This window comes from Marmota monax, unplaced genomic scaffold, assembly GCF_021218885.2.
Source record: "Marmota monax isolate L192 unplaced genomic scaffold, Marmota_monax_Labrador192_F-V1.1 WCK01_AAM20220418_F8-fsc00004, whole genome shotgun sequence".
NCBI classification, from domain to species: Eukaryota; Metazoa; Chordata; class Mammalia; order Rodentia; family Sciuridae; genus Marmota; species Marmota monax.
In genome coordinates, this window is record NW_026692881.1 from 14,322,164 (window position 1) to 14,337,625 (window position 15,462).

Genomic DNA, 15,462 nt, shown 5'->3' on the forward strand with positions numbered 1-15,462 from the left:
TATTTACTCTGGGTTGTGGATGTATACTAAAAGTGTTTGATATGGTGAGGGTTGGGAGAGTGGGCTCCAAAAGAGAAGGTCCATGGTGCCTAAGAATCTTAAAAACATCTGAGTTTATACCAGGAGTTCCTAACCTTGACGCCGCCCCCTGCCTCCGCATTTGTGTGCATAATCTGTACTTTAACTTGGGGAAAGAATCCATAGCTCTCAGCAGATTCCCCAGAGGGTATATGACCAGCTCCTAAAAGGTTAAGAACAACTGGTTTTGAAAAGTCAGTGAGAAACTGGCTGCAAACGTGCCTGGCATAACATAGGTGCTTGGTAATGTCAGTTGCTTTCCTTGCTTTCAAGGCCCAGCCTTCAGGGGTTTCCACATGACCCTTCTCAGGTGACTTCTAGGAGGATTTATTCTCCTGGCAGTACCAAGGGCAGACTGTGCCAAGCTCACAGCTCTAATTCCAAGGGGCCATTCAGAAGGCCTGTCATTTTGGTATCCGCAGGATGCAGAACTTAGTGCATAACATCCAGGGGCTGCGCTGGGGCTTTTGGTTTTGGATCAGAGAGGATGGAGGAGAAGGAAGTGTGTGAAGGGAATCAGAGGGCTGCACCAGCTGGGGGACCCCCACAGATTCCCTTAACTTCCCTGAGTCTCAGCTTTGTCATTTGTAAAACAAGAGCATTATGAACATGCATCTTTGTAAATGATAATCTGGTGCTCCAATGTAAGATATTATTGTTATTGCAGAAGTGACACCAGGACCTCATTATACAATGGCCTAATGATACCGATTTTATAGCAGGTTTCTGATTCTTGCATAGAATAAACAGATAATTTATCCAAGCCTTCACTGATTCCCTAATATAAGCCAGGAACACTCATGTACATTATTATTCCATTTGATTTCTCTAGCACTCTGGTGGGTGGTTATACTTGAAATCTGATTTTATAGATGAGGAAACATGTTCCAGGTTGTTAGGTAGCTTGACAAGGGCCCACAGCTGGCAAGTGTCAGAGCAAAGACTTGAACCTAAGTCCCTGACTCCAAATCCAGCTCCGTTCTGCCACTCCATGTCACAGTCAGATGCAAGGCGCCGTTCTACCTGGATTGACTCAAAGACAGATTCCAGACCCACAGTGAAACACGTGGGCAAACGCAGACACAGAAAAATTAGTTTTGCAGGGGTATGGATGTGCTCGTTATTTTGGAGTAATTCAAGTTATCGATTTCTGTAATGGAAAAGTGATTGGAGACCGGCTACCACCTGAGAGCAGTGCTGAGCGAGGCCCCAGGCAGGAGGAAACGTTGTGCGTAGCTTACAAGGCTTCCAATTTGGTGAGGGTCCTTCTTCCTGCTGCCCCCAATTAATTGGTAATTAATTGAGGGCAGCTGAGGGTGGGGATCTTCTCCTACTCATTTCTACATCCTCCTTCCCCTGCCCTACGTGCTTGTCACGGGGCCTGCCTCACCTTGGCAGGTGAATGGGGGATGCAGCCATCCCAGGCTGCCTGGAAGAGGGAGAATATGCAGTGGTGTAATCCGCAGGCCCCGGAGGCAACCTGCCTCAGCAACAGCACAGGCTAATGCAGACATGCAGCAGTCACTGAGTGATGCAATTGAACTGCAAGTAGTCCTGGCTTAAGTCAAACAAAGGGTGCAGGCAGTGACCCCAGGCCATCCCCTGCACTGGGAAGCAGCTCTCAGGAACACTGCTCTGGCTGCATTCTTGTGGCTCTGCTCATGACCTCCGGGGAGGGGAAGGAGGTGCACAATCCCGACCCCCCTCAGCCTCTGCCCGTACATCCTGCACACCATGGTTTGAGGAGGGTAAACTCTTTTTTGAGGGTTACTTTTCCAGGAAGTCTGGACTGGGGGCCCTAGAGGATGAAGTACCTTGAATGGGAGAGTGGACGGATGGACGGACGGACGGATGGATGGATGGATGGATGGATGGATAAGTGGGTGCAGGGAGATGACTGATGGACCAGAGATGAGTGAGAGGGCTGCCTGGCTTGAGATGGATGCTTGAGGACCCTGGAGAGGCAGGTGAATGGATGGGTTCTGATCGGCCCTGTGCTCCCCTGTGCAGATCTAAATGCAGGGCTGGACTCTTCAAAGGGAAGATGCTGTGCTCACCCGGTCCTCAAATGAACTCTGCATTTGTAACTCTGAGTGATGGATGTGTCTTGTTGGGAAGGATTCTTATAGGTCTAATATCACCCCAGTTAATGACTTATAGATTGTTGTAAAATCAGGTGCGGCTAGAAGCGAAACCAGGAGGTTGAAGGGCCGGGAACAGATTTGATAATAATCCGTGCATTTCATCAGTCCAGGCTCCTTACATGTTTTATGTTTTTTGCTCCGTTCATCAGTCCTGAGTGCCTTACATGTTTTATGTGGAGGGAGCTTTGCCACCATTCCTCCACGTTGGTATTACTGCTTCCATCTTGCAGATGAAGAAACTGAGGCTTAGAGAGGAAATAACTAGCTTCCCGCCACTTTGGGGTGCAAGGTGGAGTGTCTGGGATTCAAAAATTGGAGTCTTTGATTCCCAAGTCTCAGGGTGAAGAGAAAATTTTAAGATGGAAGGAGGGGAGGAGGGAGAGCCGGGAGATTTTTGCACCCAATCTCCAAAGACAGTGTGGCTTCTCAGCACAAGAGACTCTGCAGTGGGCTGAGGCAATGAGGGTGCCCCGGACACAGCCCCAAGGCCTCTTCTACCTCCTCTGTGCCTCTGCCTTCCAGGGCTGTAAATCTTGAGCCTGAGCCTGCAGCTGCAGAGAGGGTGTACATTTGATTTTTCTTCCCCCATTTGGCCTAAATGTGTCCCTCTTCCACCATCCCAAGAGGAACTGGGGAGCTAAGGTGTGTGTTTCTCACTTGGAGGAGCTCCTCAGAGGGAGGAAATTAGCCCTTTGATTGGGAGGTTGCATTACATGATTCTGAGGGTGAAATCCTACATGGCCGCTCCAGGCCTGGCTGTGCAGAAGGAGCTACCTTTATGGGAATTGCTCTGGCCCCCGTCTACTTTCCTCCTGGCAGCCTGGCTGGGGGCATGGGGTTCCAGGTGGGATTCATTGGGAAGGGGGGACACAGTCTCCTTCAGTCCCACCCTCATCCCCATCTACTGCCCCTGACTCTCCTTGTCAGCTGTCCGTCATTCAGAGCTTTGGTCCCAGCTGTGCCAGGGCCCAAGCATGCCCTTCTGGTCACTTGGTAGTCATGGATCTGGGCTCAGTTTCCATGTCAACAACACAAGAAGAACCAGCACTGTGCCTCTTATTCCTGAAATTGTGTATGCACTTGAGCTTCTGAAATACTTGGGGCTTTTTGGAGAAGGCGACTGTGAATGGCCTGTGGCTGAGCTCTTGGGAGAGCAGAAGGCAGCGTGAGCCAGGAAGAGGCCTGGAGAAGGAGGCAGAGTCTGTGGTCTTAGGGAAAGTCACGGGACCTTTTTGCACCTCAATTTCCCCACATGAAAAGACGGGGCTCTATTAGATGACTTCCCAGGTGCCTCTATACTTAATGCTTAAGGGTTCTAGGGTGAGGGCTGAATCCCAAGCCAGTTCATTAGTTTCTGGTGACCTTTGCTCTGTGTGGTTGGTCAATTCCATGCCCACCTGCTCCATTGACCTTGTTTTATCACTATTATCTGGAGATGACATACATGACCACTAAGCTGAACCTGGCACAGCCCAGGCCCAGGAAGGTTGGCTCTGCCCCTTTATGACAGTTTGCAGTCCTGCGTTCTTGTTCCTGCTAACCTGTCAGCATCCTGGGAGTGGTCAGGCTCCTTCACATCTTTCCACCACCCCAGGGTACCCAGCAGCATATGCTGTAAAGCACAGGGGCTATGGCACTGCATAGGTCTGGGAGCTCCATCCGGAACTTTGCTACTTAATTACGTCAAGTTCATATAGTAACTATGAGGTATCCGAGTTAAGGTTAACAGTCAAATGTAATAAATAACTCTGTGAGGCTTTGTCCCTTCTTTACAGATGAGCAACTGAGGTTCAAGGACTCCTCACCTACCGTAAGTCTTTACCCAAATGCTACTTTCCCAGGTAGGCCCTCCCTGGCCCACCCTATTTAAAATGACAGTGTGCCCCCATTACGCCACTCCCAAATTACATTGTTGCTTTTTCTCTCCCCTGCTGCCCACAGCCCTTAGAATCTTCTAACATGCTATCCAATTTACTCCTTATGTTTATTACTTAGTCCCTGGTACATGCTACCCGTGCAGGAATCTTTGTTAGCATTGCTCACAGGTGTATATCCCAAGCCACTAGAACAACACCCAGCACATAGTAAGTGCCTAATCAATGCATGTTGCGTGAACATCTGGTTAAGTAACTTCCCCAGGTGTCAATTATCAGGAGATTGTGCAGTAGAAGGCTTAAGAGCCAGGCTGTAGAGCTAGACAGTTTGGGATTTGAATTATAGTATTTGTCACTCTAGCTAGCTGTGACCTTGGGTAACTTATTCTTTCTGAGCCTCAGTTTCTTTGGTAATAAAATAGACAAATAACATTTGTCTTGCAGGATGGGTGGAGGATTAATGGAGACACATATGTAAAGTTCTTGGCATATGGTGGGCATTCCGTAAATGTTAGCTCCTTTCCCTGAGGATATTTTTTTTCTCTTCCTGCTTCTCGTTTTCCCTCTGATGGCCTACCCTTTGACCACTTCACTGTTCAACAGCAGCTCCTTAAGAGGACAGAGCTGCTGAAGGCGGGGTTGGCATTATCCGTGGTGTGAACCAGCCCAAGCTCTCTTGCCCTCCTTCTTTGTCCTTCCAGGATGTGCCTGTTGCCAAGGAGACGCAACATCAGCCCTTGGCAGGTTCCTGGCCCCTGGCTGGGGTTCTGGCCACACATGGAAGGAGCTAGACGTTGGGGATGGGTGACCATGTGGGGCGGGGGAGAGGAGGGAGCAGGAACTCAGCCTGCTTCCTGGGCTGGGAGTCTGGGTGGGGGGCATCCTTTTGGAGTCTGCTGGAAAAGCTCAGCTGGCTCCCTAAGAAAATGAAGTGTTCACCCTCCTGTCTCCATGCGGCTCTTGGAAGCTACAGTGGCGTTCTTTCCTGGGCTGAGGTCCACGACACCAGTCCGGGTGTGATTCCCAGACCCTGGGAGGGGGCCATAGCAGCCAGAGTGACTCATAATCAGACTCCTGGCCCTCAGAATGGCACCTTCCCAGAGCAGGGCTGGCCACTGTGTAGACACATCCTTGAAGAGGCCCGGCGGATGATTTCACCATTTTGCACCGGAGAAGGCCAGCCAAACTCCCCACTGCGAGGGTCCTCACGGCCGTCTCTTTTTACGGGCTTGGAGGAGACTGAGGTACCTGCCTCAGGTACCCGATCCTTCCCACCCCAGCCAGTGACCTTGCAGCTTGAGAGATTGTGGCATTTCTGTAAAGCAGTTACCCACCTGGAGGAAGGGGGCTGGAGTAGTAGATAAGAGTACAGGCAGAGAAGCCAGACTGCCTGAGACCCAGTCCTGCCTTTGTGTATTCCAGCCGTGTGACCCCGACAAACCACTTAGCTTATCTGTGAAACTGGGTAATTATAGCACTTTCCTTTTGGGACCATGGTGAGGCTTAAGCTTGTTGATTCTTGCAGAGTTTAGATCTGACCCAGACCTGCCACTCACTCGCTGCAGACTACTCCTGTCTTCTTCAGGGGTACATTCCTGAGCAGAGGCTGTATTCTTGGACAGATGAAAATGGTATTATTATTATTTAGCCTTTCTTGATAAATGGAGTCTGGCAATCTGGCCCACCTTCTGCTCGGCAGGAGTGGGTTTCCACTTCTCCATCTGTATCATCCCTGCTGGGCCCATTTCATTACTCGCCTGCCCCTGAGGGTCTTTGTTGTTTTTGTTACATCTTCACATCCAGCATAAGCCAACAAGGGTGTCAGGAACCCGAGTGGGGCTATGAGACCGAGAAAAGACAGACCTGTCTGTGCTCAGAAGGGGGCAGCAAGGGTTCATTCGATGCTGCCACCGCAGGTCTCAGAGGAAGATGAATTAGAATAAGAGGGGGATGGGTATGCTGGGCCTGGCTAGCCTGCATGTGGCTTTGCACTCACATGTCTGTGGCTAGAAAATACAGGTAATCGAATACCCTGAACTTGAGCCACCTGGCTCAGAAATCCTGGACCCCGGTCCACTGGGAAGTTCCTGTTTTGGGGGCCCAAATGTTGAACTGTTTTCTGTATCTTTTAGTCTCATATTTTTCCTAACACAAGCATCTTGGGGACAGGAGGCTTGACTTCCTCAATGGAGGGAACTTGTCACATTCCTTATGGAGGGACCAAGCACAGGAGGTTCTCGGGAAATGCTTGTTAAGTAAATATATGGATGGATGAATGGATGCAACCAAGAATTTAGCTAAACTTTTCAGAAAGCCCTTTGTTATCCCCCTCCGGTCCCTGCACTTGGTAGTGTGGGGGCAGAAATCAGGTTACCTTTGCTCACCGTTATATGTCTAGAGCCCAGTTCAGTCCTGGGCCCTTAGCAAGTGTCCAATCTATATCTGCTAAATGAACGAACGAATGAATGAAATGGAATGGAAAGCCTTTTTGCTCCGGAGTGTGGTCACTGTAATTGTGCTCCTAATAATTGGGAGCCTTGAATTCCTCTTTGTAACTCCTTTCTGACTCCACCCACTGAACAGAGTGAAATGACCCAGATAGACCCCATCACACGAAACTCGAAATACAGGAGTTCAATGCCTTCTCTGAAGCTGTCATCCTGAAGCTTCTGGTGTCCTTGGCAGACCATCTCCCCCGTTGTCTTGTCCCTTCCTTCTTGTGAGGCCAGTCAATGGGCCCGGTTATCTTGTCATTTACAACTGCATTTGGAGTCATCCCTCTGTGGGTTTTGGGTTTTGCTTATCTCACTATCTGAGATCCACTTATTAGTTCTAAAAAGGCAACAGCTTCCGGAATGACTGGGGATAGTCTCAGCAGTGACAGCTGCCCCTTAACTCCTCTGATAAGACACCATGGTGGGAAAGGGCTCCAGCCCTGGCTTGGGACCCGTTGGCTCTGTGACCTTGGGCAGAGTGACCTTGATCACTTCATCTCTCTGAGCCTCATCTCTGAGGCCCTTTCAGATCTTTAATTTTATGTCAATACACAGGAATGAGTTTTCCAGAAGTAGAGCGATTTTTAAGTTGGTCTATGCTTCTCAAGGAAATTGTAGCTGTTTTCATTTTAAAACTTTTCATTTAAGCTCCTGTTCTGAGTGTAAAAACAGCACTAGCTACAAGGAACTCATATTTTGTGATTTATTGGGAGTATTATTATGATATCAGAAAAAGGTAGTTTTTTTGTTAAATATGTTTTTAAAAGGCTTGCTGCATTCTTAAGTGTGATTTTATTATATCTTGGAGCAACTTTTTTCCCCCATGAAGAATAGATCTGTGATTTATAATGCGCCTTCACTACCCGCGGCTGGCTGTGAACATATTCTGTAGCGTTACATCATCCCTAAAGGCTGCTCTGGCTATAGGAGCTTCCAGATTTCTAAGCACATTGCAAAGATTGAATTGCGAGGTTCTTTCTAGAAATGAGGATAACCTGAGACTAGCCAGACCCACATCCAGGCACATATGGAAGAATCTTAAAAAGGAAAGGGCCTTTGAGGATATACCAGCCCAATTCTATTGTCATTTAGATTAGGGAAATGGAGACCCAGAGTGGAGAAGTGACCTCCGCCAGGTAAATGGCGAAGAGTGTTCCCTTACTGTCTGCCAATTGCTCATCTCTTATCCCTCGTTTGATCCAAACCCTGGTCCCCCGCCCCCCAAAATGAACATTTTTGTATATACCCAAACCACTGCTCATGCCTGGGGTGGTGCTTTCCCTGTATTATGACTTGTTTTCCAAGCACCTTCTGGTAGAAGGGCTGCTGCTACAACCAGCATCTTGCCCAGACACATTTTGCCCCCACTAGCTAGGTGGTGATATGTAGCAGAGACTTTATCGGCATAGTTTCCCCAGAAAAGAGGCTAGAATACTTAAGAAGTTCAAATTTTAACATTTTTATCCAGAGTCCCAAAGGCTCACCCTTTTTCCCTCCCCTAATCACTTCGGACTCTAATAAGGCTTTTCTGCCACAGGAAGTCAGGGTGCACAAAGCAGAAACAGCAGAAGCTGGACCAGCAGGTACATGATACATTACCGAATCAACTGAGCAAGCAACCACGTGGGAGCCATCTTTGTTAAGGGCAAAATAAGAAGTTCACGAGAACACAGGAAAGACAGGACTATCTTGATTCTTCTGAAGGAGTGAGGGAGGCTGGATGGGGTACAGGGGAGACTTTCTTTTTCTGTTTTCTCAGAAAACATGCAAAGAAAGACTTCACAAACAACTAAGGTTGCAACAGTATCTCCCAAACTTCCCTTTTCAAAGATGGCCACCCTGCTGTCCACTTAGAGGGAGCACATGGCAGAATCTATTGGGTATGGAAAGAGACAGGCAGCAGGAGAGAGATTTAGTTTTCCACAAAGGTTGTTAGTTTTGTATTTTTTTTTCCTTTATTGATGGAGTTTAAAGTGCATATAACTGAAGGCAAAGTCCAAGGCCTAGAGAAAGATATGAGGCCTGAGATAGAGGCTCAGAGATTCTAAAGGCAGCCGAAGAAGAATACCCACCTAAAAAGGCCACTTGAGCTGCAAAAAGGACAGGGAAGGGAAGTAGAGAATGGGGAAGAGAGAAAGGAGAGAGGGATAGGATTGGGGTGGAGGAAAGAGTTTGGGAGGAAGAAGACAAACATGGGTTCAGAAATTTAGAAAAAGATGACTCATAGGAGTTAGTTTATATCCCAGCTATGAAAATATGGGCTGACCTCTAGGTAGGAATGCTTGTTTTAGGAGAGGTGAGAAGAATGATAGCCTAAGGCCAGGACAGCACCCCTGGGGCCCTGTAGGTGGGGGTTAGTAGTAATGGGGCCTCTCCAAGCTCCTGCCATGATTTTCCCTGGAGACTCAATGGTAGACTAAGGAGACTGTCTATATTCAGGAGAAGGCAGGGCTGAGGACCTTGATCTGCAGCCCACCCAGAGCTTCCCAGTGAAAGACAACTTTGATTTACTACTAGACTGTGGCTGGGGGCCCACTCACCCACACAGGCTGTGCCATCCTCATTAGGCTCAAAGCCCCTACTGCATCTCTTGTTGGTTCGGCATCTGTAGCTTCCGTAGGTGTTGACACACACTGGCTTGTCTCGAGGGCACACAAATGGGAACTGGATGCATTCATTGGTATCTGCAAGGTGAGGGGAGCCACTCACCAGGGAGGTGTGGGGCAGTGGGTCCTAGCTCAGGCTGTGTGCCGATCCACTCACTCTGTGACCTTGGGCATGTCCCTTCTTGATGTCCTTTCTTCAGTTCCCTTGGCTGGCTCCTCCCTACTTGACTTCTACATGGTGGGGTGGCACTCAGGCTTGGTCCTGGGTCTTCTTTTCTATCCACCACAGTTTCTCTAGGTGATCTCCTTGCATATGGATGACTGCAAACTTTCTGTCTCTAGCCATAACCTCTCCTTTGAGCTCCAGACTCATGAATCCACTCACCAATGACCTACTTGACAGTTCCACCTGGATATCTAATACACACCTCAAACTTAATATGTCCAAAATGGAACTTTAGATTTCCCTCAGCCCTTAAACCTCTCCTTCCCCCGTTCCCATCTTCCTTAGCTCAATCAATGCTACCATCATCTACTCAACTGCTCCAGAAGAAATTGGAGCGATCCCCCAATCCTCCCTTTTCTTCACCCCCATACACAATCCCACAGCAGGTCCTGTCCGTTCTGCCCCACAGTGCACCTCTTGCCTGTCCACCTTCCTCACTCCTCTGCCACCACCCTATTCCCAGCCCCCATGATCTCTTGCCTGGAGTTCTGCAGTTGGCGCCTTACTGGCCTCCTGGCTTCCACTCTTCCCTCCAATCCAATCTGCAATTCAGCAGCCAGAGTGATCTTTTAAAAATGTGAATCACATCAGGTCACTCTCCTGCTTAACTTCCAAGGGCCCTAAGAACAAAATCCAGCCTTCTTCCCAGAGCCTGAAGCCCCTCCTTGACCTGGTGCTGCCTCCTCCATGTCATCTCAGGCATATGGGCCTCCTGCCTGCCCCTTGGGCACAGCAAGCCTTTTCCTACCTTGGGCTCTTCACCCCTGCCCTCTCCTCTGCCAGGAGAGCTTCCCACTCAGCTCATCCTGAGGCTGCATTCTTCTCATCCTTGGGGGCTTGGCATAAAAGAATCCTATCCAGTATCCCTCCCTGCCTACTCTGGTCAGAACAGTTTCCAGAGAGCATCTTGTTTACAGGTTCTTAAACCATCCTGCCTAGCTATGTGATCCCATGGTTGGGGTCAGTCTCCCTCTACCAGAAGGAACACCTCTCAGAGCAGGCACTTGGGCTGCACCCTAAGGGCCCAACATGGTGCTTGGTACCATGCAGGGGGCATATCAATGCCTGTTGGATGATGAAAAAATGGAGGGGGCTGGTTTGGTGATCTGGAAGGGTCCTTCCAGCATGCAGAGAAGACCGTTTTCCATACACCTGCACTGTCTGTTTAGCATGAGGCCAGGGTGGGGACATGGGGAGTGTGGGGGAGTCACATCCTCCTCAACCACCCTGAGCCTCCCTGCTCCTATGCTTCTGCATTTTGAGGTGCTTTGCCCAGACAGGGCTCTTCTCTGGAACATTGCCTCTCTGTGTCAGTCCAACTCCTTGTCATCCCTCAGGTCCCAGCTCAGACCTTGCTTTCTCAAGGTAGCCTTCTAGGACCCTCTCCAGATGGTTGAGGGCCACCCTTGGTACTCTCAAGCCCCTGCCCCTGCCCCATTCCAGTCCTGATCCCATGTGTGGCCATTGACTGTTCACTGTGGGTCTGTCTATTGGTTATGGAGAGGATGGGGCTATCTGTCTAATTTACTTGTGTACCTCTGCAGCAAATGCATTAGCCTGAAGCTAATGTGTGGCTTTAGAGTCGACTTGGGTCTAAGGAAGGAGGAATCCTTGGCTTGACCCCTTGTTACTGGTCACTAGAATGGAAGACGCTAGGTTGAAGGTCTTGTGGACACTGAGCCTCTGGCTGCTCCCTTCCTATTCTAGGCTCTTGGGAGATTTTCAGAAGGCCACTGGATTTTTATGGCACTACCATCTAGAAGCTACCTGTCCCCTAGTACTGCACCAGTATGTAATCTCCCATCTGCTCTGTGACTTCGCACCCTGCTTTGCCTGGATGTTCCCAACAATGGCCAACCTTGCCTGTCAGACCCTACTGGCTGCTTCACTGGCTGCCACGGCATGTGGCTATTCTACCTGCACCAGGACAAAGCTCGCCCACCAGAGTCTCCACTGTCTTTATGCTGGCTCCCAGGATCCTCTATATTCATGGCATGAGACACTGCCAATTCCCAGAACTGCAGTGAGTCAGCCTGCCGGTCACTCCCACCTTGGTGAGTCATATGGCGGTTGTCTTGGCATCTGGAGTCCCAGGGAACAACACCTTCCTCTCCCTGCCTTTCCACCCTCTGTCTACACCCTGGATATTGCCACTGGTCAGGCCAACATTTCCCAGGGAGTGCCCGTCCCCTGGGGCCCGCAGACAACTCACCCATGCAATGGCCATTTTCCTGCTGGGAGAATCCCTGGCCGCACTGTAAGGTGGGCAGAAGCAGAGACAACAGTGAGTTGAGAGACTGTCCCATCTCAGGTCTCCTCCTAGTCACAGCCACAGAGAAGCTGTTACTCTGACTCCAGCATGAGGGGTGTTCTCAGTCGTAAGGCCTGGGTGGAGTTCCCTCCCTTCTAGGACCCTCTGCCTTGCTCTGAGAACAGGAGACGGCATAGTGTGCAGGGGGCAAGAATGAACATAATCCAAACTTCTGCTCATTTCCCTTCACATGGGTTCTGCATACCCGATCTGGACCAGAGATTGGTCCACAGAGGCTCTGTACAGGGTCTGAGCCCCACCCTTAGGGCAAAAGGAGGTCTCATAAGATACTTGGAAAGAACCAGGAGGGCTGCAGGGGACCTACAGGTCAATTTTTAACCCTGCTCACAACTGGTTGTAGGCCTCAGTGGGCCTTGGGTTCCCTTTCTTGGTCTCAGTTTTGTCCTCTGTAAAATGGATACAAAACACTTGCTCTGACAATTCTCTAGGATTTCTGAGAGGCAGAAGAGAATGTGATAGTGTTGTTCAGACTACAAATGGAGGGATCACTCTGAAGCCCGCCATTATTCTAGAGGCCAATGCTACAGCCCATGAGACTGTGGGTGGTGTCTGCTTTTCTAGATATGAGGTCCAGATGCCTTGGCCCACCTCAAGTGGGGCTGGGTCCTGAAGTTTGTCCTCATCCCGGGGGTAAAGGATCTCCAGCACTGAGTTCATCTTCTCACTGGCCACACTCTGGCTCACCATCTTGCCATCTGGCCACGTCACTTCCACACTGCTGGCTTCATCCCTCCCTGTGGGAGGAAGGACAGCGGTCAGCAGCAGAGGGGAGAGGGGCTCTCAGCCAAAGCACTGGCAGTAATGGATTCCTTCATGTAATAAAAGCATTAATGGAGTCCTCCTCTACGGGCTAGGGAAACGAACAAGACAGATTTGAGGTGCCTCCTCTTTAGACCAACACTGTACAACAGAACTTCCTGCCCTGATGGCCATCTGTGGCTGTTGAGCACTCAAAGTGGGACTAGTGGGACTGAGGAAGTGAATTTTAGATTTTATTTAATTTTAAACAAATTTACATCTAAATAAAATACATGATTAAATAAAATACATGATTGATTTAAAAATACATTTAAATAAGTACATTCACACATGGCTGATGGTTGCCATACTGGATAGCACAGCTGTAGAATTTACATTCTAACCACAAGTCAAGTAGCATGAAGCTGGATTTGGGGAGGTGGAAGGCCTGGTGGTCAGCGACTTGACTCTGGCATCTGGACTCCAAATCCTGACTCTCCTACTTACCCTGGTGTGTTGGACAGAACATGGTGGGGAGCAGGATCCTGGGACCCCTGGGGACAAACCCCAGCTCTGCAGCCAAGTCACTGTGGACTCCTAGGCATCCCTCTTCCATATCTATTTATGGAGCTCTGGTAGAGGGCAGGCCCTCTTTTGTCACTGAATGTCCCTGTTGTCAGGGGGCTTCCACTCTTCATGTGGGACAGAGGCCAAACACATGAACAAACAATCATGCCAGATATCAACAAGCTCGGTGAAGAAAGCCGAGCAACAGGGTAAAGAGGACCTGGAGGCTGGTTGGGGCTCTTCGGGGATAGCCTCTTGGGGAGGAGGTATTTGAGCTGAGCTCTAAATAAAGACCTGGAAAAGATAGGGTGGAGGGCACTGGAGAAAGACCATTCTACAGAGCTGAGATGTTTACAGGAGGTGGCGGTGAAGCTCAGACAACATTCACGGTGAATCCATCTGCACACATCCCTAAAGCAATGTGCTACATCATTGGCAGAAAGCAGGTGGGAAAGATTTGTCAGGTGTTTAGGCTTGTCAAAGACTGCCCTGGCTCCCTGCATAAGGAACCAGGCTGGTCCCTGTGGCAAGGTCAGGCTAATGGTGATGGATTGGGGAGGGCAGGGGGGCTGGGCCTCACCTTCAGGGAGGGGATGAGCTCCTGGACCACCACCTGCACAGGAGATGGTGCTCAGCACACATAGGAGTGCTGAACACCCACCTGGACTGACCAGATGTGGACACATGCTCTGGGGAGCACTGGGAACACTCAAATCTATGTAGTCCCTTAAGCATCATTCCTGGTCTGAGTAAATGGCACATCACTCATAGGAATGCACGTCTATTTTTCTCCTAATGCATGTAGATACTGTCAGAAAATAAATGACACTGGAAAGTGCTGTTGGATTCATACTGGCTTTTGGTCCTTACCATCCACCAATGGATGTGACAATGACAGTTACTATGGGGGTGGAGGGTTGTCTGTGAGGTATTTAGATGCATAAAAGAGATTCTCGTATTTTAGCAAAGGGGCCTGGAAACCTCATGCAGACTGAGAAGGATCTAGTGAAGGGTGCAGAGGTCTGCTGAGGGGCGGGGGCCAGGACAGTATCATGGAGGGGAGCACCAGCTACCTCTTTCTGTCCAGTGGAGGACATATCAGCCACATCATCGTCCTCCCTTGTGGGTTCCCCTCCCACCCTGCTTCCTCCAACCTTCAGAGAAGTCTCCCTATGTCACTATGTCTGCAGGGAGTGAGGTGGGACCAGGTGCCACAACCTGGAGATTCCCAAGTCCTGGAGGGGAGGGCAGCCCTGAACTTATGGGCACCACAGGCAGCGTCATGGGGACAGTCCTGTACTCAGTTATTTTTCTTGCCACAGAGCCCAGCTCTTCCTGAGCCCAACCACCCTGGTTCTGGGTTTGAATTATCAGGCCAGAAAGTGCTCTGCCTCCCCCGCCTATAACTTCTCCTGGGGAGGGGCGGGAAAGGGGCTGAGGAGTGCCAACTACAGGTTTAATTTTTCTGTTTTGAAGTAGACTCTTGAGGTGCAAGAGATTTGGCATTTTTAGGGTGCACAGTGCCCAAATTAACTGGCACATATAAAAACTATACATTTCCCATTTAAAAAAAAAAAAGGAGACAAAGGAGAGCAAATGTTTCTCACCTAAGCCAACAGAACAGCGACAGGAATACATTTTCCAGCCTGCCTGAAGTGCCACAAATAACTCAAAAGAGCCGCCGAATATTCATAGACCATCACAAATTTACAGCCTGCACTTGCGGTGCCTGGCGCAGTCCAGCCCTCCCTCTCCAGACCCAGGAGGGGCTGGGGCTGTGGCAAGCCGGCCTGCAAGGCATAGCCTGGGCTTCCTCCTCAGCCGCTGACTAGCCTGTGGATTTGGGTCACCTCTCTGGGACTCAGCCCTGTCCGTATGAGGGGTGTGCCAGTCCAGCACCCCAACACTTCCAGAAGCACGGACCCCAACACTCCCAGAAGCATGGACTTCTTCCCTGGAATATAAACTCTGCCCGCTGATTCATCAGCATCCTCACCACCAGTCCCCAAAGGGCTTCCCCTTGTTGGTAATAACAGTGAAGGCCGACGATGTGCCCAAACCTTACGACGTGCTTCACGGTGTTATCGCCTTGAGTCTTCACAACACCTACCCGAGGAAGAATTCATTCCTGCCCCCCTTTTTTAATGAGCCATGCTGGGGATTGAGCCCAGGGCCTCACTCATCCTAGGCAAGGGCTCTTCCACAGAGCCACACCCCCAGCCTCCTTTTAAATTTTATTTTGAGACAGGGTCGCACTAAGTTTCCCAGGCTAACCTTGAACTTGCCATTCTTCTGAGTAGCTGGGATTATAGGTGTGCACCACCACGCCCAGCTAGGAAGGTATTAGTTTTATAATTTCCAACTTAGAGATGAGAAAGCTGAGCCTTGGGAGAAGCAAGAGG

General features: G+C 49.7%; 1 protein-coding gene across 6 annotated transcripts in view; it reads right to left on the reverse strand.

Moving 5' to 3' along the window:
- Positions 1 to 7,967: 7,967 nt before the first annotated feature.
- The window catches only part of Crtac1 (cartilage acidic protein 1), a 134,627-nt gene continuing 127,132 nt past the window's right edge, over positions 7,968 to 15,462 (reverse strand). For 3 of the 6 annotated variants that reach the window (XM_058581192.1, XM_058581193.1, XM_058581194.1), the window contains exons 12-15: positions 12,344 to 12,489; positions 11,636 to 11,678; positions 9,132 to 9,275; positions 8,409 to 8,681 (exon numbers count right to left, since the gene is read on the reverse strand). In XM_058581192.1, the coding sequence (XP_058437175.1) occupies positions 8,560 to 8,681; positions 9,132 to 9,275; positions 11,636 to 11,678; positions 12,344 to 12,489 (455 nt within the window). In that variant the 3' untranslated portion in view covers positions 8,409 to 8,559. Of the gene's footprint in view, positions 8,308 to 8,408; positions 8,682 to 9,131; positions 9,276 to 9,903; positions 9,966 to 11,635; positions 11,679 to 12,343; positions 12,490 to 15,462 lie in introns of those variants that run through there. The other 3 variants (XM_046450531.2, XM_058581195.1, XM_046450533.2) reach the window with 3 other exon arrangements.